At 36.0% G+C, this 27,855-nt stretch overlaps 1 protein-coding gene across 1 annotated transcript in view; it reads left to right on the top strand.

Annotated features, from left to right (window-relative positions):
• The window catches only part of EVC2 (EvC ciliary complex subunit 2), a 176,918-nt gene that overhangs the window by 145,114 nt on the left and 3,949 nt on the right, over window positions 1-27,855 (top strand). Inside the window, 3 exon segments of the mRNA XM_044681763.1 lie at window positions 14,515-14,742; window positions 21,593-21,807; window positions 22,373-22,515. Of these exon segments, the coding sequence (XP_044537698.1) occupies window positions 14,515-14,742; window positions 21,593-21,807; window positions 22,373-22,515 (586 nt within the window).

Below are 27,855 nucleotides of genomic sequence, written 5' to 3'. Positions count from 1 at the left end.
TGAATCCTATGTGTGTGTGTGTGTGTGTGTGTGTGTGTGTGTGTGTGTGTTTAAAACTATTATTCTGAGAACAGTTTCACCAAACTGTAAAATGGAGCCAGTAGGTCAATAGGCATTTTTTAAGATACCTACTATGTGTCAGTCACAGTGCTAAGTACTAGGGTTACACAGATAGGCAAAAGACAAGCCCTACCTTAAAGAAATTTGCAATATGTATGAATGGAAATTTTGAACCTTGGACTTCATCCGCCATAAATTCCTTAGTATTTCCCAAAATTCCCTTTAATCTCCCATGCACCTCCATGTTTACATGGTCACGTTATTGTTTTATAAGTTCTGTAGCTCCTTCCTCTTTCTCTTTTCTCCACTAGCTTGGCTGAAGTTAATTTAGAACTCTTTTCCCTCTAGTTTTTGTTAGTTTATTATTAATAAAACTTTATAAAATATAATATTTAATTCATTGTATATTAATTTTAATCTCCACAAATATAATGACATGACACAAAAAGGTTGACCACTTCCATAGATTTAACTACATGAAACAATAAGGATTAAGACCCTAACTGGAATTAGTACCCAATTATCTTGATTTCTGTTCTAGTGATCTTTTGACTCTATGCAACTGGTATTGAGACTGAGGTCCCTCAGAACTGATTCCATTGTCTTGGATATCTAAGACTTGCTACTTGTTTGCATTTTCATCTTTGGGTTTGGTGAGGAAAGTTCTCAGACCCTGAAAGTTAGAATTATCTACAGGCAGGATAGTCAAAGGTCCAGTGAAATCTGGACACTGGTGAAATGGAAACCATATTGGGTGTCAGTAGAGTGGAAAGAAGAGTAAAACAAAAACCAAAGTCAGAAATTCAAATCTGCCAAAGGTGAGGGAAAATAATGGAGATTGAGATAGAACTGAAATTATGTTAATGTGCATTCTAGGATTTAATAGAAGCCAGATATATTATAGAATGGATATCAGATCAAGAGATGGGATATCTGGGTTTAAATCCCATGCTGTCACATAGTAGTAGTTGTGTATGTCACCATAGACAAGTCACTTCACAGCTAGGACATTCATTATCCTCAAGTGAGGAATGGATGAGATGATCTCCAAGATAATTTGTCCTCACTCATATCTTTGGCCTGCTCAAGGACATAGTTGGTTATTTTGGGGCAGCCAATGCTTCAGCCTTAAGGGAAGATATAAAGGATCGACTGCCATGTGCCACAGGTGAGCTATAGTTTGTAAATTTTCTTCCAGTTTGTTTTTTTTGGGAGATAGAGGGCAGGGTCGAGTGGAAAGGGTGAAATCTATAAAAATAGCCACTGGATTCTGTGGAGCTTATTTTTCCATAGCCTAATATTTATGTGAAAATGATCCATGATTATTGGAAAAAAATACAAGTTCCTTAGACTGGCATTCAATACCCATTATGATATGGCTCCTAGCTATCTTTCTAGGCTTACTTATTTACTTTACTACTATTACTACCACTACCACCATTACCACTATTCTCACTACTTCTACTACTACCACTACCACCACCACCACCACCACTACTAGCTAGCTGGCATTTACATAGTGCTTTAGGGTTTGCAAAGAAGTTTCCATATATTACTTCATTTTACCCTGCTTCTCTTTACATGCTATATGTCCCTGGTTTTGTTTTATTTTTTGCTCTTAGGCATTTATTTTAGTTCGACTTCATTTTTAGAGTATACTCTCTTCTTTTTGCCTGATGGCATATTTCTCTTCCTTTAAGACCTAGCTCAATGGCTATTTCTTGAAAGACTTTCTGGATCCCTTAAGCTAAAAGTATTATTTTCTTTCTGGATTTTCCCAAAGCACTCTGTTTTGGATCTCTCCCATGGTTCTATCACTCTCCGTCTTCTATTGTACCTCTCTGTATATGTTGTATCCCCTGTCATAATACCGTAGGGTTCTTGAAGGCAGGGAATGGGCAGGTGTCCATTATTATATCTCCAGTGCTTGCTATCATGCCGTCTATGTGAGATAAGCATTTAATAGATGTTTATTGAATTGTTAAATTGAATTGAATATGTTTTTCCACTTATCCATTATTTCTGGTGGCAGTTTAATGTTTTCTCAATTGGTCATGGCAGAAATCTCTCATTTAGCCACTCAGCCATCCATTATTCATTCCCCGCTTCGAGATTTCATAATCTGTCATGTATGTGAGGCTCATTAAAAATTCCTTCATTCAAAAGTTCAGTTTTTGCAAAGCAAGTGACTTTTATTTTTCCAGCATCCCTTTGCCTGCCATAGCAATTAGGCAGAGGTTACTGTTCCTGGTCTATTAGGGATTATTATACTTTTCATGTAGATAAGTGTACAAAAGCATAATATAGCCTTCTCCCCTGCCCCCACCTTTATATTCTTTGACCTTTCTGCAGCTTTTAACATTGATAAAAAAGTTCTGCCTTCTGCCCCCTTCTGAATTACTCTCTCCTCTCTTGGCTTCTCTGAAAATTTACTCTCTTGGTTCTCCTCTTGGTTCTTTGGTGGATCATGATCCTTTTATTTTGGCTACCTCTAAGAACAAAGGCAGCTAGATGGTATAGTGGATAAACCACCAAGCCAGGCATCAAGGAGACTCAAATCTGGTCTCAAGTCACTTACTAGCTGTGACTCTGGGCAAATTACTTAACCTTGTTTTCTTTAGATTTCTCATCTGTAAATAAGCTGGAGAAGGACATGGCAAACCACTCCAATATCTGTCAAAAATAACCCAAATGAGTTCAGGAAGAGTTGGACCCAACTGAAATGAATGAACAACATCATCTCCAAGAACTATATATGGAACCTTCTGTTTCCTTTGCATTATCTTGGTGATCTCATCACCTCCCATTGACACAATTATGATTTCTATGTAGATGACTTAATTCTGTAGATGTAGTCCTAATCTTTCTTTTAAAAGGCATAGGATTAGGACTGTTTTGTGAGAGTTCAATTAGTGGGACAAGAATTCATTATTGAGGAGAAAACACTTCAGGAAAAGTAGGAAGAGTTCAATAGAAATTATATTTATGTCAATATCCCATACCATATATTGAAAATAGGATCCAAATGGGCCCATAGCCTAGATAAAAAATGCCATATAACAAATTATTTAGAGCAGGGAAGAAAACACTTCTTGAAACAGTTGTAATTTTTCAAATGGATAATTTTCATTTCATAACATTGAAAATTCATGTAAACATAAAATTAGTCCACTCATGATGGTGGTTTAGATTGGTGTCACTAAAATGGAATTCAATTTGGTGGTGGTTCAGGTGTTTTAGTCATGTTTTACTCTTTGTGACCCTGTTTGGAGTTTTCTTGATAAAGATACTAGAGTGATTTTTTATTTCCTTCTCCAGCTCATTTTACAGATGAGCAACTGAGGACAAGGCTAAGGGACTTGCTCAGGGTCACACTGCAAATAAGTAGCTGAGGCCAGATTTTTACTCAGGAAGATAAATTTTCCTGACTTCAGTACTAGCACTTTATCCACTGTGCCACTGTTACTCCTATTCAACTGGGAACAATAACCAAAAAACTACTAAGCTGTGCATATTCTTTGATCCAGTGATGCCATTACCAGACATATGCCCAAAGAGATAGAGGACAAAGAGTCATATATACAAAATGTAGCAAAGAACTGAAAAATTCAAGGTATGCCCATCATTTGGGGAATGGATAAACAAATGATTGTATATGAATGTCATCATGCAATATTATTGTGCCATAAGTAGTGATTAGGGAAATGAAGTCTGAGAACCCTGGGAAGGATTGACATAAACTAATGCAGAGTGAAGTAAGGAGAACTTGGAGAACAATTTATATATTGAAAGTATTATTTTTAAAAAGCAATTGTAAACAACTTCAGGAAGCTAAACAATATAATAATCAGTTCTGACTCCAGAAGAATAATGATGAGTCCATGCTTCTCCCTTTTAAACAGAGAGGGAATAGATTAAATGGGCAGAGACATACCTGTTAAGGCATGCTAAATAGGTACATTCCTTTTCCTTGACTATGCTTATTTATTAAAGGTAATGTCTTGTTTGAAGGAAAGAGGAACGTTATAGAGGATGGAAGGATAGTAACAGCGATACCCAAGAAAGAAAGAAAAGAGAATTAATGAATCATTTAAAATGCTAAATCAGAAGGGAAGTCAGAAAGGGACAAAGGCAACCAGAAAAGTATTGAAACTACCATGTAAAATTTGAAACATTCCTTTAAAAAAAGCTATAAATTGTCTGGATTCATATTTTTCTATTCTTTTTATGGGAAAATGATTATGTTTGCTGATATTCATCAAATTCACAATATTAAAGAAGAAAAAATTAAAAGACAGATGGAGCACATTTGCAAAATTATTTTCTTATCATTAGGGGAATAATTTTGACCATAAGACAGAAAAGTAACTGATATGGTAATTGAACCCATGGTTGTATTATTAAAATGGCATTCTAATTAACTGAGTTAATCAGCTACTACATAAAACTAGAGAACTGATCTCTGCTCTGTCTGGATAGGAATAATAATAAGAAAAATAGTTTCTCATATTTTCCCTCTTCCTTAGAATCATAGAAACATGGAATTGGAAAGGAGCTTTTTAAAGGTAACTTAGTCTGACCCTAGGAGCAGCTAGGTGGAGCAGTGGAAACAGTATGAAGTCTGGAGTCAAGAAGGCTTATAATCATGAATCTAAAACTGACTTTTGGCATATAACTAATTGTGTGGCAAGTCACTTAGCCCTGTTTGGCTCAGTTTCCTTATCTTTAAAATCTGCTGGAAAAGAAATGGCAAACTATCCCAAATGAGATCCCAGAAAATCAGATGTGACTGAAAAACAAGTGGACAACAATAGAAGTCCAATCTTTCATCCAACAAAGAAATCCTTTCAACTATTTCTCTGTAAGGTCTTTAGTCTTCTAGGCACTATTGGAATATCTCCAGTGATGGAGAACTTGATGTTTCAGAAAATAGCCCTTTCTGTATTGGTTGTGGAGGAAAGAGAACTGAACTAATGTTTAGGAGATCTGAATTCATATATTGGCTCTTGAGGTACTTCCTCTGTCCTGTAGTAGTTTGCAATGTGATTGATAGTGAAAAAGGTGATACTGGGAATGGGGAAAAATAATAAACTGAGGCCACACTCACTCCTCATAAGGGAAAGACAGACAAGGAACACAGGTAAACCAAATGGGGATGTGAGTTTCAGGAATGTCATTTGACTTGTAACTGACAAACTGCCAACCAGGGAAAAACCAATGTAGTGGGTTCTTATAACTAAGAGGAGACAGGAAGTGCTAACAAAATTGTGTTTAATGGTAATGACTGAGGGAAGTAGGGAGAGGGTGTTTCTATGCTAACAGACTAACCTAAAAGTAAACTAGACTAAAGTTTTAACTAACTGAGCTATTCACTGCCTAGACTAAGAGGGCTGAAGAGGGTTCCTTACAATGCAAGTTCAGAGTTGCTCCAAGCTGGTCACAGATGTAAAAGGAACAAGTTCAAAAGCAGCCAGTTAATCCAAAATAGACTCCAGGTAGTAAGGTAGATTGACCTGTTGTCCACCAACAGATAACCCAGCCCTATCCTCAACCTAGGTCATAATGTTTTCCTTGCAGAATCTCCTTCTCAGTGGTATCCCGCACTGATAGCTCCTTGGGTATATGGCAAAACCTGGACCACACAGCCAACACTCCTCCTTTCCTCCAGCTTGGTGAAACTCTCACTCCTTTTTTCAAAATCCCAGCTATGGAACCCTCAAGTCTTTAGACACAGCCTGGGTGTTACTGCTTAATCTCCCCATTACAGTTCCCCCCCCCCTTTGCACAAAGCCAAAATAGTGTTCCACACAATATTTTGGTATTTGTGCACTATGGACTAAACTAAAATTCTAAACCAAAATAACAAACAACCTACACTAACTCTATTCTTATCTAACACTATCCTACTCTACCCTACACTAGAGATTTTAACAAGGAAAGGTAAAGGGATAAATACTTTGAACAGTTACATAGTTCAAAGCACAAAGTAACAAGTAACAATGCAAAATTTTCAACAAAATTAACAAAATCAACAGCAAATATGAAATATCAACACAAAAATCAAAACAAACATCAAACACAACTCCTAATCTAATACAGAAATATTCTACTGACTAATAAATGCAAACAATTTTGGAAAATACATTTTAATACATTGCATAAGTTTTTACAGCAAAATTACAACAAAACATTAAACTCCCTTATGCAAATTATATTTAAATGTTTGCAACTCAATTATATCAAATTATCCATAGTATTTACACATATACATATACATACATATGAAACATGCATACAATATATACACAATATGTATGTGCATGATATACATATATACATATAATATACATATCAAATATACATATGAACACCCTTTACATATATACAATACTTACATTATAATACAATTTACAATATACACATCCTATTTACATTTATTTACATTATTTTGTGATATGAAATCTGTAGTATGTTATATGTTCTTCATGTAATGCAATATTGTTATGTTTGTTGTATTTGCACTGTAATGTACATTAGTACCTTATCTTCCTCTAATCTAATCTTATACTATTTCTATTTCACAAACCTATTCTAGACTATCCCTATGGCATTAGTATATTAGTCTACATCTACCTAAATAACTAGCTAATCTTTGTTAGTAACTAACTATCCTTTGTTAGTACTTACTTATCCTATAGCTAATTCTAATTTTGTTAGTAATTATACATTGTTTTATTCCATAAGGAATACAATGTATCCTAAATTGTTTGTGTTGTATGCATCCAATTGTTACATTGTTACTTTGCCATATTTTGTTGCAACATGTTACTGTTGGATGTATGATACCTACCAAAACTCCAGATCTCCTTCAGATCTCCTTTCTTTTATGATGTTCCATTTTCCAAGGAAATATTCTCTTCTCTCCTTTTTCCCTCTTCTCCTTTTCTTCATTGAAGTTCTTGATATTTTTATGTGCAATGTTGGATGTATATAAGTATATAGTGATACTATTTACATTACCCAAAATACTTTCAAACCACTTAATCCAAATTGTCCATGATTAATCCTCTTCTTTTGGAAAATCCTTGAAAATAAAGTTTTTATCAGTCCAATTCATAAGTTCATCAGTCTTAATACAAAATTCATAAATCCTAAATCCTCTTCATCCTTGTCCTCTTCCATCCAAATGTCCTCTTCCACTGGAATGGTCCTCTCTTTACTGAACTTGCTGATTGCAGACTAAAATTGACTGAAGATCTTAATTCACACAATTTCATCATCATCTTCTTCATCATTATTAATAATTTCTATATTTTCAGCATCTATACCATGTGCTAATTTAATATGAGAACAATGATACCACGAATCTCTACTTAAAACTTTTACAGAAGATGGTGAAACTAGTACAACTGTATAAGGGCCTATCCAATTTTGTTCTGTTGCTGATGTTTTGGCAAAATTTTTCACATAGACCATATCACTGGTTGAAAATTATGAAGAGAATAATCCAATGGACCAGATTGAATTAATACTCCCATATCTTATAATTATTTTAGCCTCTGCTATAAAGCACTTAAATATTAAGCAATTTGGCAACCACCTAAGAGTGATGCATAAACAGCCTTACAAGTTTATGGTTGTAGTGGAGCATGTCCAAAGAGCATCACATACAATGATATATGTGGATCCACTCTTGATCTTGTACATAAATAAAACAAAGGTATGGGAAGTATATCTGGCCATTTGAGATGAGTTTTGGCACAGAGTTTCCCAACTATAGTCTTGAGTTCCCCATTCACACACTCCATCTGACCTGATCTTTCTGGGTGATGAGGAACATGATATTTAGGTGTTATTCTTAGATTCTCATAGACTCTTCTAAGAATATCCTGAGTGAAATGAGATTCCCTTATCAGATATTAGGGTTAAAAATTTAAAAAAAAACTCATTGTTTCCAGATCTTTCCTGTTGCATGGCAAACAGAAAATGCACAATGAGAATCTGTGTAAATATTTACACTTTTACCTTCAGCTAGAAGACAAGCTTGCTTCAGTGCCACTAATTCCACACCCTGAGCACTAAGATTACTAGGTAGTGAGCCATATCACAGTGTCTCAAAATCTGTGACAACTGCAGCACCAGTACATCTTATTCCATTACATAGATATGATGAACCATCTGTGAATAATACCAAGTATGGGTTTTTGAGTGGAGTGTCTTTTAAATCCATTCTAGGCATATCCACAAGATCTACTACCTCAACACATTCATGCAATGGCTAGTAGCTGGATTGAGTATGCTACATCTCTTCAACTGGATGTTCTCACTACCTAAGAGAATAATTTCATACTTAGATATTTATTGGTCTGAATATGCTTGAGTACGAAACCTCCTCATTAGTGCCTCTATCTGATGTGAACAAAAGACCATTAAAGGACATCTCTAAACTAGATCAGCTGACTTCTGGACTAACACAGCCTCTGCTACTACCCCCCTTAGACAGGGTACTGGCCTTGCCGCTATTGGATTTAATTGACAGCTGTAATATCCAATTGGATGATAACTTTGTCATAGCATCTGTGTAAGCACACTAGAAACTATACCTTTTGTTTCATTGACAAACAGCTGAAAAGTTTTCTCATATTCTTGGATTCCTAACACAGGTGCAGTTAGTGGCTTCTTTCAGCTTATCTAAAGCTAAGTGATGTTCAGGCTTTAGTTTCAGAGGTTCTGGTTCTGTATTCCTGGTCAGAGCTATTAAATACTTAATGATCTCACTATATCCAGGAATCCACTGTCTATAGAAACCAGTAGTTCCAAGAATAGCTCTACTTGTTTTTTAGTTTTAGGTGCACTCAGTTTCTGTATATCAGCTATTCTCTTTTGTGTCATACTTCTGGGACCCTCTGACAACACAAATTCAAGATTTTGCACATGAGGCAAAACCCAGTGTAATTTTGCCTTGGAGAATCTCCTTCTCAGTGGTATCCTACCCTGACAGCTCCTTGGGTATGACAAAACCTGTACCACACAGCCAACACTCCTCCTTTCCTCCAGCTTGGTCAAACTCTCACTCTTTTTCAAAATCCCAGCTTCATTCCATTATGGAACCCTCAGGTTTTTAGACACAGCCTGGATGCTACTGCTTAATCTCCCCATTACAATAGTTAATGACTCCAGAAACCTCACCCACATTATGGTAATACAGAGTTAGCACCAGGAGGGTCTTTAGTGATTATCCAATCCAAACTTCTCATATTACAAAGAAAGAAACTGAGGTCCAATGAAGTGAAATGACTTAACTAGGGATTACTTATTTATTGGCAAAATTATAGAATGAATGCTAGTTTCCTGACTCCAAATCGAACAAAAACTCTTTTCACCACACTATGCTATCATTATTTGATTTGCATTTATTCTGAAGGCACTGGAATATCACCGGGGCAAAGAATATCAAGCTCTATGGCTTATAAGGCTTTGAAGTTGCAGAACAAGTTCTAACAAAGCCCTAATGCTCACAAGAAATAAACACACAAAACAGTACATTGATCAAGAATCCCACCCAAAGTTGTGGCATGCCAAATAGTTCTCTCTGTGGTTTGCCAATTGTAATGACTATTCTCTAGGATATAGCAGACTTCAGATTCCATTGTCATAGCAAAGTTTCTCCCTTGATCACACTAAAATGAAATAATTCATATATACTTTGTGTTTACTAATCTGTCTCCATCTCCCTTATGGTCAGATTGTTTTTTTTAATTATTTTGCATCTACAATGTCTAGTGCAGTGTTCTACCTATAATCAATAGATTAAGTTTAATTGAATAGAGAAATCAAGAGTTTCTCTATGACATAAAGAATGAAAGAACTCTGCTAGATCTGATATAAACCATTAATAAGGCCTTAAAGAAGGACTACGTGCCATCTTCATCAAGAGGGACAGAGAAGAGAACTATTTCTTTTAGACAGAAAAAAGACTCTAAGGTCTTGTGTTTTTGAGGATGAAGAATACCTTTAAATTTCAGCTCTACTGACTCCTAATCCAGCACTCTTTCCAGTGTTCTAATTTTAATAGAAGGGGAGGAGAGGGCAAGGAGAAATCCGTAGGTGATGATAATGACCCATAGCCTGGGGCTTATTGATAGAAGAAAGAAGATGGGGACTGCCTAGAAAAGAATGGGTTGTTAGGTGTCTTTTGGAAAAAGCAAAATGTTTGTACTGTACTATATACCACTGGAGTCTTATTTAAATAGAATTGTACCCATCTTTCTGTATTACAGATTGAATGGTTTTTTTAGAGATAAAAATATAAACTATCATGTGTTGCAAATGTATTATTCTTTGTCCTGTACTCAAAGGTCACCATTGTAAAAGGAAAGGGATCCCTGCAGGGGACATAATGAAATGCAAACTAGAGAGAACTTGCCTGAAAAAGCCGTGAAATGAGAAGATTTAACAGTACATCATTTTGCAAATCAATTGGTATTCATTTACATAGTTTGAATATATAATGAACCTTGTCAATAATAACACAGAGAAATGCAAATGAACCTCTAGTCTTTTGGGACTTTTTAGACTGGGCTGGAAAAACCTGACTATAGAAAAACACTTAAGGTAATAAAAGCCAGTGAATTAAGCTTTGGAGGGGAATATGAATTTGGGGAATTTTTATGCTTTCTCTTAACCAAGTCCATTGTATTGCAAAATGGAAAAAAATAAGCAAAGATTTTAAGGGATCTATTAGGCTATTCCCATGCATTTATACAAATATATCATAATGGTTGGGCAAAAACATAAAATATATGTAACATATAAATATAAATATATAATATATACACATATAATAATATGTAAATATCCCTTTTTCTCTTCCCTTAAATGCTATATCTTTGAAAAGAATTTAAGAATTCAATTGAGTATTTATTATTTATCCACAATGTGAAAAATGTTGTTTGAGAGAGTTGAGACTAGGGTGATCAAAACAAAACTCTCCTGGATGCTAGTGTTTTAGGTGTCTTTTGGAAGTTGTGGTCATTGATTGAATCCATTTGGGGGCAGATACAAAGATGACAAAGACACAGACCCATCTACCATGGAGCACAGCCAAATGAGGACAGTGAAAATTAGGAGAAGACTCAAATACTGAAGGAAATGCTATATAAGCCAGAAATTGCTTTATAGGGGTGGATGTTATATAGAAAAGTAGCATTTACTGAAAAGAATACTGAATTAGTATTAAAATATCTGAATTCATGTCCCAATTCTGACACTAATTTTGAGAAACTGAGCAAATCACTTAAAATCTCTTTAAACTTCAGTTACCTCAATTCTAAAATTGGGATAATGATATTTACCTAACCCAGCTCACAAGGTTGTTATGAGGAAAGGACTTTATAACCTAAGAAGGGCTTTAGAAACAATTCTTATTTAATCTACAAGCCAGTTCTTAAATACTGAGGGAACTGGTTTTCAAAGGAATTCTGCAGAGAAACATTTTTAAAAGTAATGCAACATCCTTTCTCTTTGTAATGGGCATGAATGATCATCTGTTTCATGTTTTAAGTTTGAGTTTTCTTAAAGTGAAGGACCCCTGCATGATATTTTTCTTCAGGTCCTGTGAGTAAAGGGCAGATCCTTCCAAATCTTGGTTGGCTCCTCGGGAGAATTTTTGGAGAGACATTTCTGAGAATCACACAAAATAAGAGTGTAGAGGATTTAGAGGGTGTGCTTGTGGTGGAGGAATTAGTATGATGATGAGATCTCAGATCTGTGAAAATGAATAATGAGGGGATGATTCCAAAAACCAGCACAAAGTGCTGAAGAAAACAACAGAAATAATCAGAGATTTGAATACCAAACCCTTGTAGAAAAGCTTAAAATTAAGGTAGATTTTTTGCTTTTAGTATGGACTTTTAGTATGGACCCAGTGTATCCCCTTTCACATTCTCTGAATCTTACAGCTTTAGACAATTGCCTGGGCACTGGAGGCAAAGTGAAGTGTTCAGAGTTCATCAATAGTATGTGTCAGAATGAGGCTCAGACACAGATCTTTATGACTTCAGAGCTGGCTTTCTGATCATGATACTTTGCTATCTCTCTTTTTTCATACCATCAAAGGAAAATCTGAGAGGAGAGGGTGTAAGTATTACCCATTGTAAGAAGCTATAGATTTCAGTACAACAAAGATGTGAACATAAAAGGAACATTCTAACTCTAAGGTAGATATGATGCATGCAGACCTTTCCAAAAGTGTTTTTAGGAGTTTAGTGTCTTGAACCTTTTAAAAACAGAGCAGAATGGTGTCTGACTTGGTTTGAGTACAATCCAACATAAGAGCCGAATGATAAATGATTCACCAGGTTCCTTTTAGGATATGGTTCAGCCAGATATACCAGGAAATGTATAGTTGGCCAGTTACACAAATATTTTAATAATAATAAAAATAATGTTTTATAATGCTACATGCAAGGTAGTTTGCTAAACACTTTAATTATCTCATCTGATCTTCACTACAACCCTGCAAGGTAGATGCTATTCTTCTTCTTTTCATTTTACAGATAAGGAAATTAAGGGAAAGAGAGACTAAATGACTTACAGAGCTAGTGTCTGAGACTATATTTGTATTCTGATCTTCATTTCCAAATCCAGTAATCTATCTACTGCACCATTTTCTGCCCCTACTTTTTACAACACTCTAATTTGAAGAATCTGAATCAATTCCCAAACCAATCAAAGCCCAAGTCTTATGATCTCTTCACTTTATGATACAGGTCTTAAGGAGTTGGACTCCAAGCTCATTGTTTCTACCACATCTTTCTCAAAATAGAAGATGAAGAATGCCTGGGCAATCAGTTAATTGTCCAAGTCTTCAACTTATACGTCTTCTAAGCAACCCCCACTCTTCTTGGAGATCCTAAGACCTTGAATAGGTCAAAAGGAACATCTCATGAGGAAGAGGCTGGTAACCTCTTCTTAGAGAAAATTCGGAGAAATACCATCATCATTGTCATCACTGATAGTGATAACACATTTTGATGCTTCCAGTATTTCATCAGCATATATCTCCCTTCCTTGCCTTAGTGGTTGTTTTCATGAGTCCCTTGGAAATTGATTCTCATTTGCCTGATTGCCAGTCCTCCAGCAATGACCATCTTTGCACTTCCTTTGAAAGAAGACACACATCACAATCTGTCTCTGGTCCTCTATGAGAATCTATTCTAGCCTCATAGGACATGTCAAAATGTTCATACCGATGGCATAACAACAACAGTAACTCATATCTGTATAACTCTTTGAAGTGTGCAAAACATTTTCATTACAGCAATTCTGCAGGGTAAGGAATACAAGTATTCCCATTTTACAGATTCAGAAACTGAAACTCATAAAAGTTAAATGAATTCGTTGCCCAAGGACCTAGTGCCAGCAAGTGACAGAGCCAGGAGTTAAATTCAACTCTTTTGATCCCAAATCTAATTATTTTTCTGCCACATTATGCTGTTTCTACAGCAAAAACTTCACAAACCTGGAAGAATCCAGGTTCCCTCCCACAACAGGCATCAGAAGCTAACATTTCTACAGTTCTTTAGAATACAAAGCATTTTCCTCTTAACAACTCTATGAAGTAGGAATGGGAAGTAGCATTTTCATCATCTTACAGAAGAGGGAACTCAGTTTTAAATAAATTGAGTGCCTTGCCCAAGGTCACATAGCTATTAATAAGTAAGGCTGAATATCAACAGAGATATGACAAGAGCACCAGTTATGGATATCTAGAACCTGAGTTTGACTCTTAGCTCTACCATAAACTACTTCTCTGACTTTTTTCCTCAGGACCTCTGTTCCTTGTATGTAAGAATCCAACGAAATGATTTCTAAGTCCCTCAAAGCTCAAAATCTAGGATCCTTATGATTCTGATTCCAAGCCTTGAAATAGGCATAAGGCAAGCATTCCACGTATTTCCCCACCTAGTGGGTTTAGCCAGTGAAATAATTAAAGCTTTTTCTACAATTAGTTTAAGACCTATAGATCATGTTCCTGCTATCATGATTTTTCAGAAGAGATCTAAGTAGTGTCAGTAAAGAGAGAAAAATATAGGCCCTGGAACTAGTAGCTTTATAAAGTTTCAAGAATGAAATATAGTCTTATAAAACCAGAACCCATAGCTTGGATGTTTATTTATCATATTATTTATCATATTATTTATCATATTGTCTTAGGAGACACACTATAGCTATTTATCTGAGACTTGATTTTCTTTAAAGTCTTGGATTGTGTCCAAGATTCTTTTGAATCAGTGACTGGAACTTGGTAAACTTGACAAAACATAGCATCATCTTTTTTCTTGATTCTCTCTCTCTCTCTCTCTCTCTCTCTCTCTCTCTCTCTCTCTCTCTCTCTCTCTCTCTCTCTCTCTTTTTCTCTCTCTCTCTCTCTTTTTTATCGGACTTATTCAGGTCCACAGGGAGCTGTTGCTGGAAAGAGTTTGTCAGCTAAAGGCTCAGGAGGACAAACTTGGGGAGTATGTGACCTCTGTTCAACTCCACAAAGTGACAAAGAAATGGAAGACACAGGAGGTTTACACCACTCTCAGCACTGTTCAGGGTTTGCTGTTGGAAGAGCTGAGCACATCGGAAACCATGACAAAGTCAGCCTGTACTCAGATCCTGGAATCACATAGTCCAGTAAGTAGTGAAACTCGGGGGAGTATTTATTGGCTAAAAGCTTCTGGTTCTTTCCAGTGGATTTTTTCACATTTTCAGTAGTTCTTAGGAATGAGTACATCACTCTATGCAGGGTGCTAAACAATATCTGACACTGCCTGACCACAATTCAACAAGGGTTCAGACATTCACAAGTACCATTGTGAGGACGAGGCATACAACATCGCCATTATACACCCCCCCCCCCNAAACACAAAGAGACAGTAGCTGTCCCCAAGGACCTTATAATCTAATCCTTTAAAAAAAAAAAAAAAGAAAAACTCTTATCTTCTTTAGACCTGAACTGAGTATCAATTCTAAGGCAGAAGAGTGGTAAGAACTAGGCAATTAGAGTTAAGTGACTTGCTTAGGGTCACTCAGCTAGGAAATGTCCAAGGCTAAATTTGAACCGAAGTCCTCCTGACTCCAGACCTGGTGCTCTATTCACTGTACCACCTAGCTGCCCTGTTTACAATCTAATTGTATAATTCATTAAATGCTTTAAGAAGACCTTGATAACCAGACCTGGACATGCTACTAATCTTCAAATTGCTTGGATTTCTTGAAGTAATTTGTTAGCATAACACATGCATTTTCAAATTTGTTTTAAACCTTATTTGAGAAATATTTTAAATGTCATATTTACAGTATGTGCACAGCAGATGATACTTAATAAGCTCTGAATTAGATGCAGCTGATACTCATCACCCAGTAATTTAAATTAAAGCAACCCAAAGTATTGGATTTCATTTAATTTTACAATCATCTTGCAGCTCCAAGGGGGTCACTCTGCCACTTTTTGCATGCTTAACCTTAGAATTTAATCTTATTTTTGGAAAGAATACTGAATCTGGTGACAGGAAAAGATGAATTTGATTTACCAACTATGTGACCTTAGGAAAAATCCCTTCATCTCTCTTGGCCTTAGGTTCCCCATCTGTTAAGTAAAGGGGCTCTCCAGGTTTTCTTATAGCTCCTATTCCCATGGGACTATCATTATTCAACTCATATGCTTTGGACTGAGCCTAGTATATAGTAGGTGGCTAATTAATGCGTGTTGACTTGTACCATTTCTTTAGGAAGATAACTTTTTAGCATAGTGGGAAGAATACTGAATTTGAAGTAAAGCACTTTGGATTTCAATTCCAGCCATGTCACATCCAAGCTATGGAACTTCAATTAAATTATTTCCCCCACTCTCAGCCAGTTTTTTTCATCTTGAAAATGGGGGTATTAATATTTTGGTATCAACCTCACAGGGCTATTTTATCATAAAAGATCAAGGGATTAAATATCTGAAACAATGAATAAACCATAAATCACTATATAAATAACAACTGTTACTATTTTGTTATTTTTATAATGAATTTTCTATCAATGAAAGTGAGCAGTGGAGATTACAGTCTTTAGACCATTAAAACTGAATGTTACTCAGAGGTGATCAAAGAATTACATAGTAGATATGATCACATAGAGTGCAAAAGGTTGAGTTAGAATTTGAATCCAGCTCTTTAGACTTCAAATTCAGTGCCATGCTCCATCTTCTGATCATTCTCAAATACTTAAATAACTCTGGTGTTTCATCAATATAGATGTTCCCTCTGGTGATTCTGCTTGCAACTCATCCATCACTGTTCCTCTTGTACAAGTTGGGTCTATGTTTTTCCATGCGTCCCTGAAAATAAAAAGCTTAAAATCTGATAAAGGAGATGTAAATACAAAAAGATGTATGCAAAGTAAATTTCTGAAGTAATTTTTTTCATATTCAGATAAGTGATATGATTGTAGTATAGAAAATGTATTAGTATTAGTATTAGTAGTAATAATTACAATAATAATAATTAACACTTAGTACTTACTAGGTACTCTACAAACATTATCTTATTTGATCCTCACAGTAACTGTGAATTAGATGCTCTTACTATCCCCATTTTACAGATGAAGAAACTGGGACAAACAGATGTTAAGTTACTTGCCCAAAGTCACATAGCTAGTCATGGTCTAAGGGGATTTGAACTGAAATTTTCCTGACTCCAGGTCCAAAGCTCTATCCACTGTCAGTGCCCTATTCACTTATGTCACCTAGCTGCCTCCCAGACAAAACACTCTAGGGAAATTTCATGAAGCACTGAGAAATTTTAGCTGGGTGGTCAGGGAAGACTTCACAGTGGATGGGGCACATGAGCTGAGTCTTGAAGGAAAAAAAATTGTCAAAGGCAGAGAAGAGAACAGAATATATTCTAGTCAGAAGAGCCTACACAAATGCATGAGGATGGAAGCAGGAAAGACAAGATTGGGAAATGCTTTAGGAGTGCCATTTGCCTAACACACAAGTTAGATGAAGTGGAATATTAGAAATTCAGTATAGAAAGGGAAGTTGCTGCCAGATTAGGATTATTTCTGCCTAGGTAAATCGTTACTCTCTGTTCTGGTAAACTGTGTATTTTCGATTTTCTTTTCATTCATTAAACTTACTGTAGCCAATGAAGAACTGCAGTGCATTTTTCCCTCTAACTTTCCTGTAGAAAAATAAATTGGCTTTTTTTTGCATTGAAGAGTGTTTTTTTATTTTATTTCCTTCCACTGAAAATTAGGTGAAACATGGGTTTGGATCTTGTTTCTTTTATAACTAAGGCAAAGATATCAGAGACTCTGGGATTATTGCTTAAAGCTGAGTCTCAGTTTCCTCTCCATAAAATAAGGTGAATAACATCTATTTTATAATAATATATTATAATTATTTTTATGTGTTGTATATGATATAAAATATTTCATTAACAAGTGTGATAATGTAATTATAACATTAATTTCTAGTTAATATTAATTAGATAATTATTAGATAATATTAAAGAATGATAATAAGAAATTAATATTATAATAATTACCTACTTCACAGGATTACTAAAATGACTTAAATACTCTAGGCAGTGACTCTAAAGGAAATAGATATCAGTTGCCTTATATTGACTAAGAAAACTACAAATTAATATTATCATTGTTGCATTGTATTTATCTAACTCTGAATACCATGTTAATATTAGTCCACACTGTGCTGCCTCTCACAGAGAGGATATATAAATCCAAAATATTAAAAAGTAACAAAGCATCCCTTTCCCTTCAGGGCCTTTCTATGGATTCTCTTGTATAGATTACAGATAAATAGCACTCTTCTGCCCTTCCCAACACCATGAAAATGGTTTTTGGTTAATATTTAAATTTAAAAATAGCTTCTGACCAATAGCTAGTAGTGCTGACATTTCAAAACAACCCCATACACTGACAAAAACAGAATTTGGAATAGTCTACTCAGGTGCTACTCAAGGTACCATTGGTGGGAATGTTTTCCCATTAAGTCTCATTGGAAAATTGTGCCTAGCCAGCTAGCTTTTTGGTCTGTTGTACTTAAGGACTGATAGAACACTTCTCCTCACCACCATCTTGTGTCATCAGTAGGTCAGGGATTTTCAGAATTCATAGGATTTAGAGCTAGAAGGAATCTTGAAGCTCATTTTGTCCAATTGCCTTATTTTATAGGTGAGGAAACTGAGGCCCAGAAGGGTTATTTGTTACATATGGAGTTATTTATTACACGAGGGGTAGAAAACACAGCTATGATTAAAACCTGATGATCTTTCTACTCTGCCTAAATACTTACCTACAGTAATCTTGTGAGGTAGGTAATACTATTATATCCATTTTACAGAGGAAGTGTGTGGGGCTCAAGCCATAGGATTATAATTACACAATTAAAAGGGATCTCAGAGTCCATACAATTCAAAACTTTCATTTTACAGATGAATTTGCTGAGGTTCAGATCCCTCAAGTGATTTATTCAGAGTCACATACCTAACAAGTGTCTGGAATAGGGTCCGTACCTGGGTCTTCCTAACTCAAATCCTGCACTCTCTGCACTACATATTGTTATTTTTATAACAACTTTGAGAAACCATTTTTTATATCATCTCTGTTAGGTATAAAATGTCAACATTATTTAATAATGAGGAAACTGAGGCTCAAGGAGATTGACCAACTTGCCCAAAGATAAAATAGAAAACAGTAGACCTGAGACTTAATCCTTGATCTGAGCTGAACACTAAAGTCTTTTCCATCTAATCTCATCACTGTGATTAAACATTCCACTAGAGGAAGGCTTGGCATTTGGATGATTTCAGGAATGAATATTTGTGTCAGGGAATCATGTGAGGCACCCAAGGACAACCCAACCACCATTATTTATATCTCCAAGAGGTTAGGAAGGGGATATGACATCTGGCAAGAGACTACTCATTGCATTTGAAATACTGTATATTTTAGCGTTCCCTCAGGTTGACTCGTATTATATATAAATGGAAGTAAAGAGTTCTCTTTACAACCTTCTGGTCTCTTGCAAGAGATTGCCCAAGAAAAGGAATTTAAGTATAATATAAATTTGAAAAAATAATGCAAATAATTCCGTATAGTAAATTTGACTCAGCAATCCCAACTAGACTGAAACTACATGTTACTGGAGAGCAAGAGACCATGTCTTTTCTTCTTTTCTTTTCATCACATGAATCCTACAATAGGAGCTCTTCTTGAATCTTTTTAGGACCATCCAGAATTTGGCCTTTGTAGGACTTACTGAAAAATCTCATTTGAAAAAATGAAAAGAAAAAAAAAGAAAAAAAACTCCCATTTGAATCATGGCTCGTGAAATTTTCAGGTGTCATCCCTTGTTATTGATCTTGATAGTGACAAAGTTGATGCATGTTTCAATAAACTTTGTAGTTATAAAATGCTTTATAGTGATCTTCCTAATAACCTTGCAAAACGAGATAGGTAACTTGGGTTTCATGAATTCCCATTTTGTGGATGAAGAAATAAAGATTTAGACAATTTCAGTTCCATAAACATTTATTGTGTCATCCTCAAAGAACTTACTATTAGATAAGAATGAGGGCAGCTGAGTGGCTCAGTGGATAGAGAATCAGACCTGGATACAGAGATCCTGTGCTCAAATTTGTTCTTAGATGCTTCCTAACTGTGTGCCCCTGGGCAAATCACTTAACCCCAATTACCTAGCCTATTCTAAGACAGAAAGTAAGGGTTCTTTAAAGATATATACACCAATATTTATATAAGGCAGACTTTAAAAAAAAAGTTCAAATAAGATATCTAGAGTGGCATAGCTAATTTCAAGTATGTAGAGAGGTTTAGTTCTCTGATTTGAGAATAGCAAATGTATCATGTCATTCATTGTACTTCTAGCATGTGTATAAGCATATGTGGCATTCAGGAAGGACTAGTACCTCTGGTGTAAGGGCTTCCAGATTCCTTTTCAAGACTGATTCCCTCCTTTGGTATTCACCTGCCACAGTAGCTTTATCCTGATAAACTGTGTCAGTAGGCAGGCTAAACCAGAGCTTGGTTGGACATTGAAGATAACAAGATCATCCATTGTATCCTGGGCTACCTTCAGGCATCCTCTCTTGCCACTGGACTTAGATGGTTTTGGAAGAGAGGGTGAGGCTGGTGGCTTTGTACGGCTCTGCCTCATTTAAATCTAATTCTTGCATGAGTCAAAAGTCATCCCCAATGATGTCATTTTTGCCCTCTTTCAGTACAAAGTACAACAACTTAGCACTTAGCAGAGTGCCTTGCACATAGTAGGTACTTGAAAAATGCTTTTCAGCTAATTCATAATTCAGTAAGCACTTATTACATATTTGCTGTGTGCTTTATATTGTTCTCTGCTAGTGATAAAAGTAAAAAGGCAAAATGAAAAATGGCTCTGCCCTCAAGGAGCTTATATTCTATTTATAGGATGTGTCAGGTACACCAATAAATAAGTATAACACATGTGTAAAACAATTTTTAAAAACCACTTGGTCTTCTAAATTATGTGGCACTGAAGGTAAGCCTTAAGGGAAACAACTCAGAACTGGGAATAGGCATTTGGAGGGTCAGTTATCCTTGCAAAGGCAAGGATGGGAAAAGGCAAGACAAAAATGGAGGTGCTAGGAAGTAGGCCAATATAAGTTTGGTGCCAATATTTAGAAGTTTTTGAAATCCAGGATAGGAAATTTCTTACTAAGGTCATACAGCTAATAAGTAGCAGAGATGGGACTAAAACCCAAATACTATTTCTATTAGATTATGCCTCTGAAATATTACAGGATCAGGAGCTTAGAAACCTAGATTTTAGTCCTATTTCTGCTAGGAACTGTGTGATCTTGAGCAGGTTACTGCCACTTGGCCTCAATTTCCCCATCTGTAAATAAGAACCATCTCCAAGATTTCTCAAGGCTCCACAAATCTTTGTTGTTGCTGTTTTTCAGACACATCTGACTCTTCGTGTCCCCATTTGGGGTTTTCTCGGCAAAGATCCTGGAATGGTTTGCCATTTCCTTCTCCAGCTCATTTTACTGATGAAGAAACTGAAGTAAACAGGGTTAAGTGACTCACCCAGGGTCACACAGCTAGTATCTAAGGCCAGATTTTAACTCAGGTTTTCCTGTTTCCCAACGTGGCACTCGATCCATTGTGCCAGCTAGCTGCCCCTTCTATGAATCAAACAAGTTTTAGGACCTGTTTGCTATTAGCTTTGATGAGAAAGAATAGCCATGGAACTCCAGACATAACAAACCCACAGATATTTGCATCTCCATCCAGATAGTCGGATCATGTACTCATTCTAGCAATAAAGTAGGGATTTGTTTGGGCTTGGTAGTGATTGTTCATCTGCCCCTCTTGTCCAGTAACCAAATGTTCCAAGCACTTCGCTCCCTCACAACAGAAAATTGCCTCCCCCAAGATGATTTATTGCTTTTCTCCTCTGGGCGGTTTACTGTAGGAGATTGAGGAACTCGATAGGAAGCTGGAATATGAGTTGGTACACAGAGAGACTGTGCTGCAGCAGCAGGCCATCATGAACAGACAGCAGTGGATTTCCGAAGGACTTGGCCTTTTGAATGAAACTGGAGAAATGAATTCAGAAAGGCAGATTTCTGCTGTGTTGTGGCAAGCCCTGACCAAGTCTCAGAAGGTATTAGAGCTTCATAATCAAAGGTAAGCTGTGACAAGGCATGTTTGAGGGACATTGGGAAGTGACATTAAATATGCCCTAAAATAGTGATTTGTCTCTTGGGTTTGTGATTTCCTTTTCCTGGGAGGTCTTCGAGTCAAGGCTGGATGGCAATAATAGAAGAAGGAATCTTGTTTTGAATGAGAGGGTGGACTAGTTTACCTATGAGGTTGCTTTTAATTAGAAGTCTGAATGTCTACAGAATGTTTTGGAGATTTCTTAATAAATCCCAGATGTAAAATAGAAAAGTTAGATCTTTCTATTCCTTGTCAATCTGAATCCATGAGAAAAAAGGGTATCATGAATTTAATCAACTTGATTAAACAAACATTTATTAAGCACCTACTATGTTCTAGGCAATTGGGTTACAAAGACAAACAAAATGGTCCCCACTTTCCAAGATAATTTCATGAAGTTTCTTCTTCCTTTTGTCTTCCCATGGAGATATATCCAAAAGATGATGTCAGTGAGAGCTTTGGCTTTTCCCCCTTGACCTTGGGATAAGCATTGTATCTAACTGTACCTAATATCAGATTGTTTTCACATCAGTTTAAGGGAAGAACAGCAGAATAGCATTGTGCTTGAAGACTTGCTGGAGAACATTGAGATGGACACCTTTTTGACCCTCTATAACCAGGTAAATATTTCCTCCTATAATGGAAAGTTCACAGATGATTCTCATATGTACCATGGTATAAAAAAGAGTGGGGACAAAAGTTTGAAAATCTTTCCAGAATTCTCATTCTAGGGGGCAGCTAGTTGACTCAGTTGATCGAGAGCCAGGCCAAGAGATGGGAGGTCCTAGGTTTAAATCTGGCTTCAGACACTTCCCAGCTGTGTGACCCTGGGCAAGTCACTTTACCCCCATTGCCTAGCCCTTACTACTCTTCTGCCTTGGAACCAATACACAATATCAATTCTAGGACAGAAGGTAAGAGTTTTTAAAAAATAATTCTCACTCTAGTACCCAAAACCAGAAAAGGATTCCCCTTGGTTCAAGGTGTGTCACTTGCATTTCATCAAACATTTACTATGCAACTACTACACACCAGTCACTGTCCCAGGTGCTGAGGATGTAAAGACAAAAGATAGGCCCTGGTCTCAAGGAAATTATGTTCTATTGGGAGCCAGGGAGGGGGGGTAGGGATTTACAATGGGCACAGAAAAGTATACATACATATTGCACAGTAATTTCAAGAAGGAGGAGAACATTAATAACCACAAGCATTAAAAAAGATCTAATAGGAAGTCACTCTTGATTTATGCTTTGAAAGATCACTAGGGACTTAGAGGAATCAGGTCAATGCTCTTCCTGAAACATAAATGCTTTCTTACAATTGCTAAAGAACACACGTTTTTGAATCTGAATCCCATTCCAGTTTGGAAGGTCTACTTATTTTTCTGTATACATTTTGGTGGAATTACAGTATTTTAAATGATTAATTTAAGTCAGAGGTGAGCTTGACATGATTCCAGTGGCATTCAAAATGATTCATACTGACAAAATTAAATCATTAAATGAGATAATTTTGATATTTTATAAACATCCTTTAACCTTTATTTTAAAAATATTTTATTAATGCTTTTTTTCCTCTTTCAAACATCTCCCAATAGCCTTCACTCCCTATAATCTTTGTATGTGTATATGTGTATAAGAGTCGGTGACAACAATATAGCAACACATTTTAAGACTGATAAAATATGTAACATTCCACACCCAAAGTCCTCACTTTCTCTTCTGTGAAGAAAGAAGTGTGATCTGACATTCATCCCAGAGAAAATTTTAGATTACAGAACATGCAATGTTAAAAGTGGATTGGTTTTTATGATAAAGGACCTAGAAATGCTGAACTGGATAGAATCTAAGACTACTAAAACAGAAAGACTTTAGAACAGTAGTCTCAAAAGTGGGGCTCTGACTTAATACCAAGGAGTCATGGAGGCTTGACCCCATGGGAACATCTCAGTCTCCCAATGATAGCCAGTCATGGCATTTGTTTCTAATACAATTCTATCCACTCTGATCCATATCATTCCTCTACTCCAGTGGTTCCCAAACTTTTTTGGCCTACCGCCCCCTTTCCAGAAAAAATATTACTTACCCCTCTGGAAATTAATTTTTTTTAAATTGTAATAGCAATTAATAGGAAAGATAAGTGCACCTGTGGCCATCACCACCTCCCTGGATTGCTGCAGCATCCACCAGGGGGAGGTGGCACCCACTTTGGGAATCACTGCTCTACTCTAATCCTCTCTTTCCAGTTCAAGCTGTCAACTTCTCTCTTCCAGGCTTATTGTCAGGCATCCACATCAACAACTACATAGTTGATATTGGTACAATTCCATTACTTTTATCATAATGTTAGCATAATCACCTCATCTCATCCCATTACCTCATGGCCACAATAGATGCCCTTTAGAGTATAGTGCTTGGAGCATTGATTGGTAAGAGACCTATTCTCACTTTTCATTTTGGTTGGCACGGACTGAATCTCATAACATGAACATGTATGGATAGGTTGAAGTAGATTTCACATGCCATTATCTTTCCTTCCAAACCAATTCCTCCAAACTTTCCTATTACTATCAAGAGCATTAACATCCTTCCAGTCACACAGTGTCATGACTTTGGAATCAGAGGCTCCTCACTTTCTCTCACCTCCCATATCCAATCACTTGCCAAATGTTATCATTTCTATCTCTTTATCTCTCCAATCTATCCCTTCTTTACTCACACAGTCAGCATTCAAGTTCAGGTCCCATGGACTATTATAGTTGGACTCTTAATTGGGCTTGCTGCCTTGTCTCATCCTCCTCATCAATTTATTCTTCACGCAGCTTCCAAAGAGATTCTCCCACAGTCCAAGTCTCAAAATATGTCACTCCCCTACTCATTAAAGGCCACTGACTCCCCATTGATTCTAGAATAGAATATTAATTCATCTTTCCCTCATTCTTTTAAAATTTATATCTTTAGTAAGTTTTATTATATTAATAATTAATAGTTCAGTAATAATTAGAGGAATGAGGGAATAAAACAACCATTTGTTGGATCAACTCTCTGAATGGCACTCTGCTAATCACTTTATCAATATTGTTATATTTTATCCTCACAACAACCTTGAGTGTTTGGTGCTAGTATTATTCTCTCTTTTTTTGTATTCTCTTTTAATGGAATGGGAAACTGAGGCAGGCAGAGGTAAAGTGACTTGCTCAGAGTGACACAGCTAGCAAGTGTCTGAAGTCACATTTGAATTCACATCTTTTTGACTCCTTGCTCAGAATTCCAGACACTATGTCACCAGCTGCCTTAAGTAGTAAATATCTGACACAGGATTTATAAGCTCCTTATCTATAGAGCAGGAAAGGACCCTAAAAGACTAGTCCAGCTTTCTCATTTTACAGATGATAAAAATGAAGTACAGGAAAATGAATGCTGACTGAAAAATGCACAATGATTTAGCAGCGAAAATGAGACTAGAACCTAATTCTCCTCTTTGTTTCCTTTCTAGGAAATAAATAGTCTTTCATTTGGCATTTTTCTCTTGGTTCCTCTATTTTCTTTTTAAAAATTTTTCGTGCCTTAAAATAATGGAATCTGATATACTGTTCAAGTGGTTTATGATGTGAAGTAAGCAATGTTGGTTCTGTACTTGGAATGAGAAAAATGTTACATAAGTTTTAAGGAAAGTAAATTTAAGAAAACTTAAATATTCAGGACGTTTTTGATCATTGTAACTTCGTGAGGTATGGAAAGAGCATCACATATTATTAAAATTGAAATTTACTTTTGAAAACTTCTTATCTAACATGCTATTTTATTTTTAATTAACAAAAAGATTTTTTATTTTTTCCTTTCTATCCCTCCCCAATACTATGGGAAAAATAAAGCTAAAAAATCCTTGTAATAAATAATCACAGTCAAGCAAAACAAATACTTGTATTAACCATGTCTGAAAAATTTTTTATTCTTCATCCTAAGTCTATCCCCTCTCAGTCAGGAGATGATTGAACAATAACAACAAATGGACTGGGAATAATGATTTTTTTTAAAAGACAGCTCCTACCATCATGGAGCTAGTAGTTATAATCTATTCTTCCTGCTTAATAAGCATAGATATCCTTCATTACTTCCCCCTGGACCCTGTTTTCTTTTTTGTCTCTCTACACTCTCAACCAGACAGTAATATCATTATCTCCCATCAGTTCAATTACCCTCTCTATGCAAATAAGTCCTAAATCAAAATATTTAGCCCTTCTCATCTCACCTGTCCTTTGTGCTTAATACTGCCACCTCATTGTCCTGGAGGTATCTCAAATTCAACATTTTCGTAAAGAAATTCCCTAACTTTCCTATAATACATCTCAAATTCAACATTTTGATAAAGGAATTCCCTAACTTTCCTATAACACATCCCTCTTCTGAGATCCATCATTCTTTCAGTCGCCCAAGTTCACATCTCAAATGTTCCCACTTCCCTCCCTTCCCATAACACACCCTTTATATATCCATTTATGTCAAATCCTGACAGAATGAAAAAAACTACATCTCTCATCCATTTTCCTTTTCTTCCTTCACATAGAATATCATCCTGCTTCCCACCCATATTTCCCCTAGTCTGCATTATTACCATAATCTTTTAGCTTCTCTGCTTCAACTCTCTCCTCTCTAATCCATCATCCACAGCTGCCATATTAATATTTTCATTTTCCCGTGGTGGAGGTCTGATTACATCACTCAGATTAGACTTGAGCTCTTTGAGAACAGGGACTATTATTTGTTAGCACTATACTAGGCACTAGTAGACCCTTAATAAATGCTAGTTGACATACTGACTCACCAACCCCCAAATCATCAACAGCTTCCAATTTTCTCTTAAATTCAATTTCTTCAGCTTGGCATTTAAAGACCTCTACAATCTGACTACTATTTATGTTTTCAGGCATTTCATATTAGTATTTTGTGCACACTTCCCATTCATCCAAATTAGCCTATTTGCTAGTCCCTAAATTTGGCATTCTGTCTCCCATCTTTGTGTTTTTCAACAGTTTTTCTCCCATTCCTGAAATGCCTTCCATCCTCACCTCTGTCTCTTAGAATACCTAATTTTATTCAAGACTGATCATGTGCTTCCCTCTGCATTCATGAAGCCATTCTTTTCTGAGCTACCCAGTTAGTAAAGCTTTCCTTCTTGAAATTACTTTGTACTTCCTTATCTGGGAATGTGTTGTATGTTACCAAGGGATTGTCATAAAGTCCTTTATGATGGGATCATTTCATTTTTCTTGTCCTATATGCAGTATCTAGCATAGTATAGGCATCTAATATATGAGTGCCAAGTGGAATTGAATTGAATTTATGGTTTCAACATATTTCACACATTTCACTTGGTCTTCATGAGAACTCTGTGATGTAGGATGCATGAGGAAGGTTATTCTCATTTTACAGATTTTTTTAAAAATTGACATTCATTGAGGGAAAATGACTTGCTCAAGCAAGACTATATATATATATATATATATATGTATGTATATATATGTTATTATTTTTAATAGTAATATATTTAGGTGTCACCTTATGGTTTAAAAATACTAATATCTATAATCTCATTTAATATATAAAATGATTTATAATGCTTTAAAGTTTCAAAGCATCTTCTAAATTTGTTAACACCCAACAAACCTGTGAAGGAGTCTGTGTGGGGAAGTATGGAGCATAGTGAGCAGAACACTAGACTCAATGGGTTTGGATCTGAGCCCCATGAATTCACCATGTGACTTTGTACCTCTCTTGATCTCAATTATTTCTTATGTAAAATAAAATGGTTGGAATAAATGACCTCAAGGGACCTTCTAGCTCCAAATTCTATGACTATAGGTGGTATTATTAATCCCATTTTACAGATAAAAAAAGAAGAAGAATCAGAGATGTATGATTTTAACAAGATTTCATAGAAATAAATAGTAGATTTTGAGGTCTGAACTCAGGTCTTCTGACATCTAGGCAACGTTTTGTTTTTGTTTGTCTTTTT

Source organism: Gracilinanus agilis, chromosome 6 (assembly GCF_016433145.1).
Source record: "Gracilinanus agilis isolate LMUSP501 chromosome 6, AgileGrace, whole genome shotgun sequence".
Classification (NCBI taxonomy): domain Eukaryota; kingdom Metazoa; phylum Chordata; class Mammalia; order Didelphimorphia; family Didelphidae; genus Gracilinanus; species Gracilinanus agilis.
The sequence above is the reverse complement of the archived record's forward strand: the minus strand, read 5'-3'. Positions and strand labels throughout refer to the sequence as shown.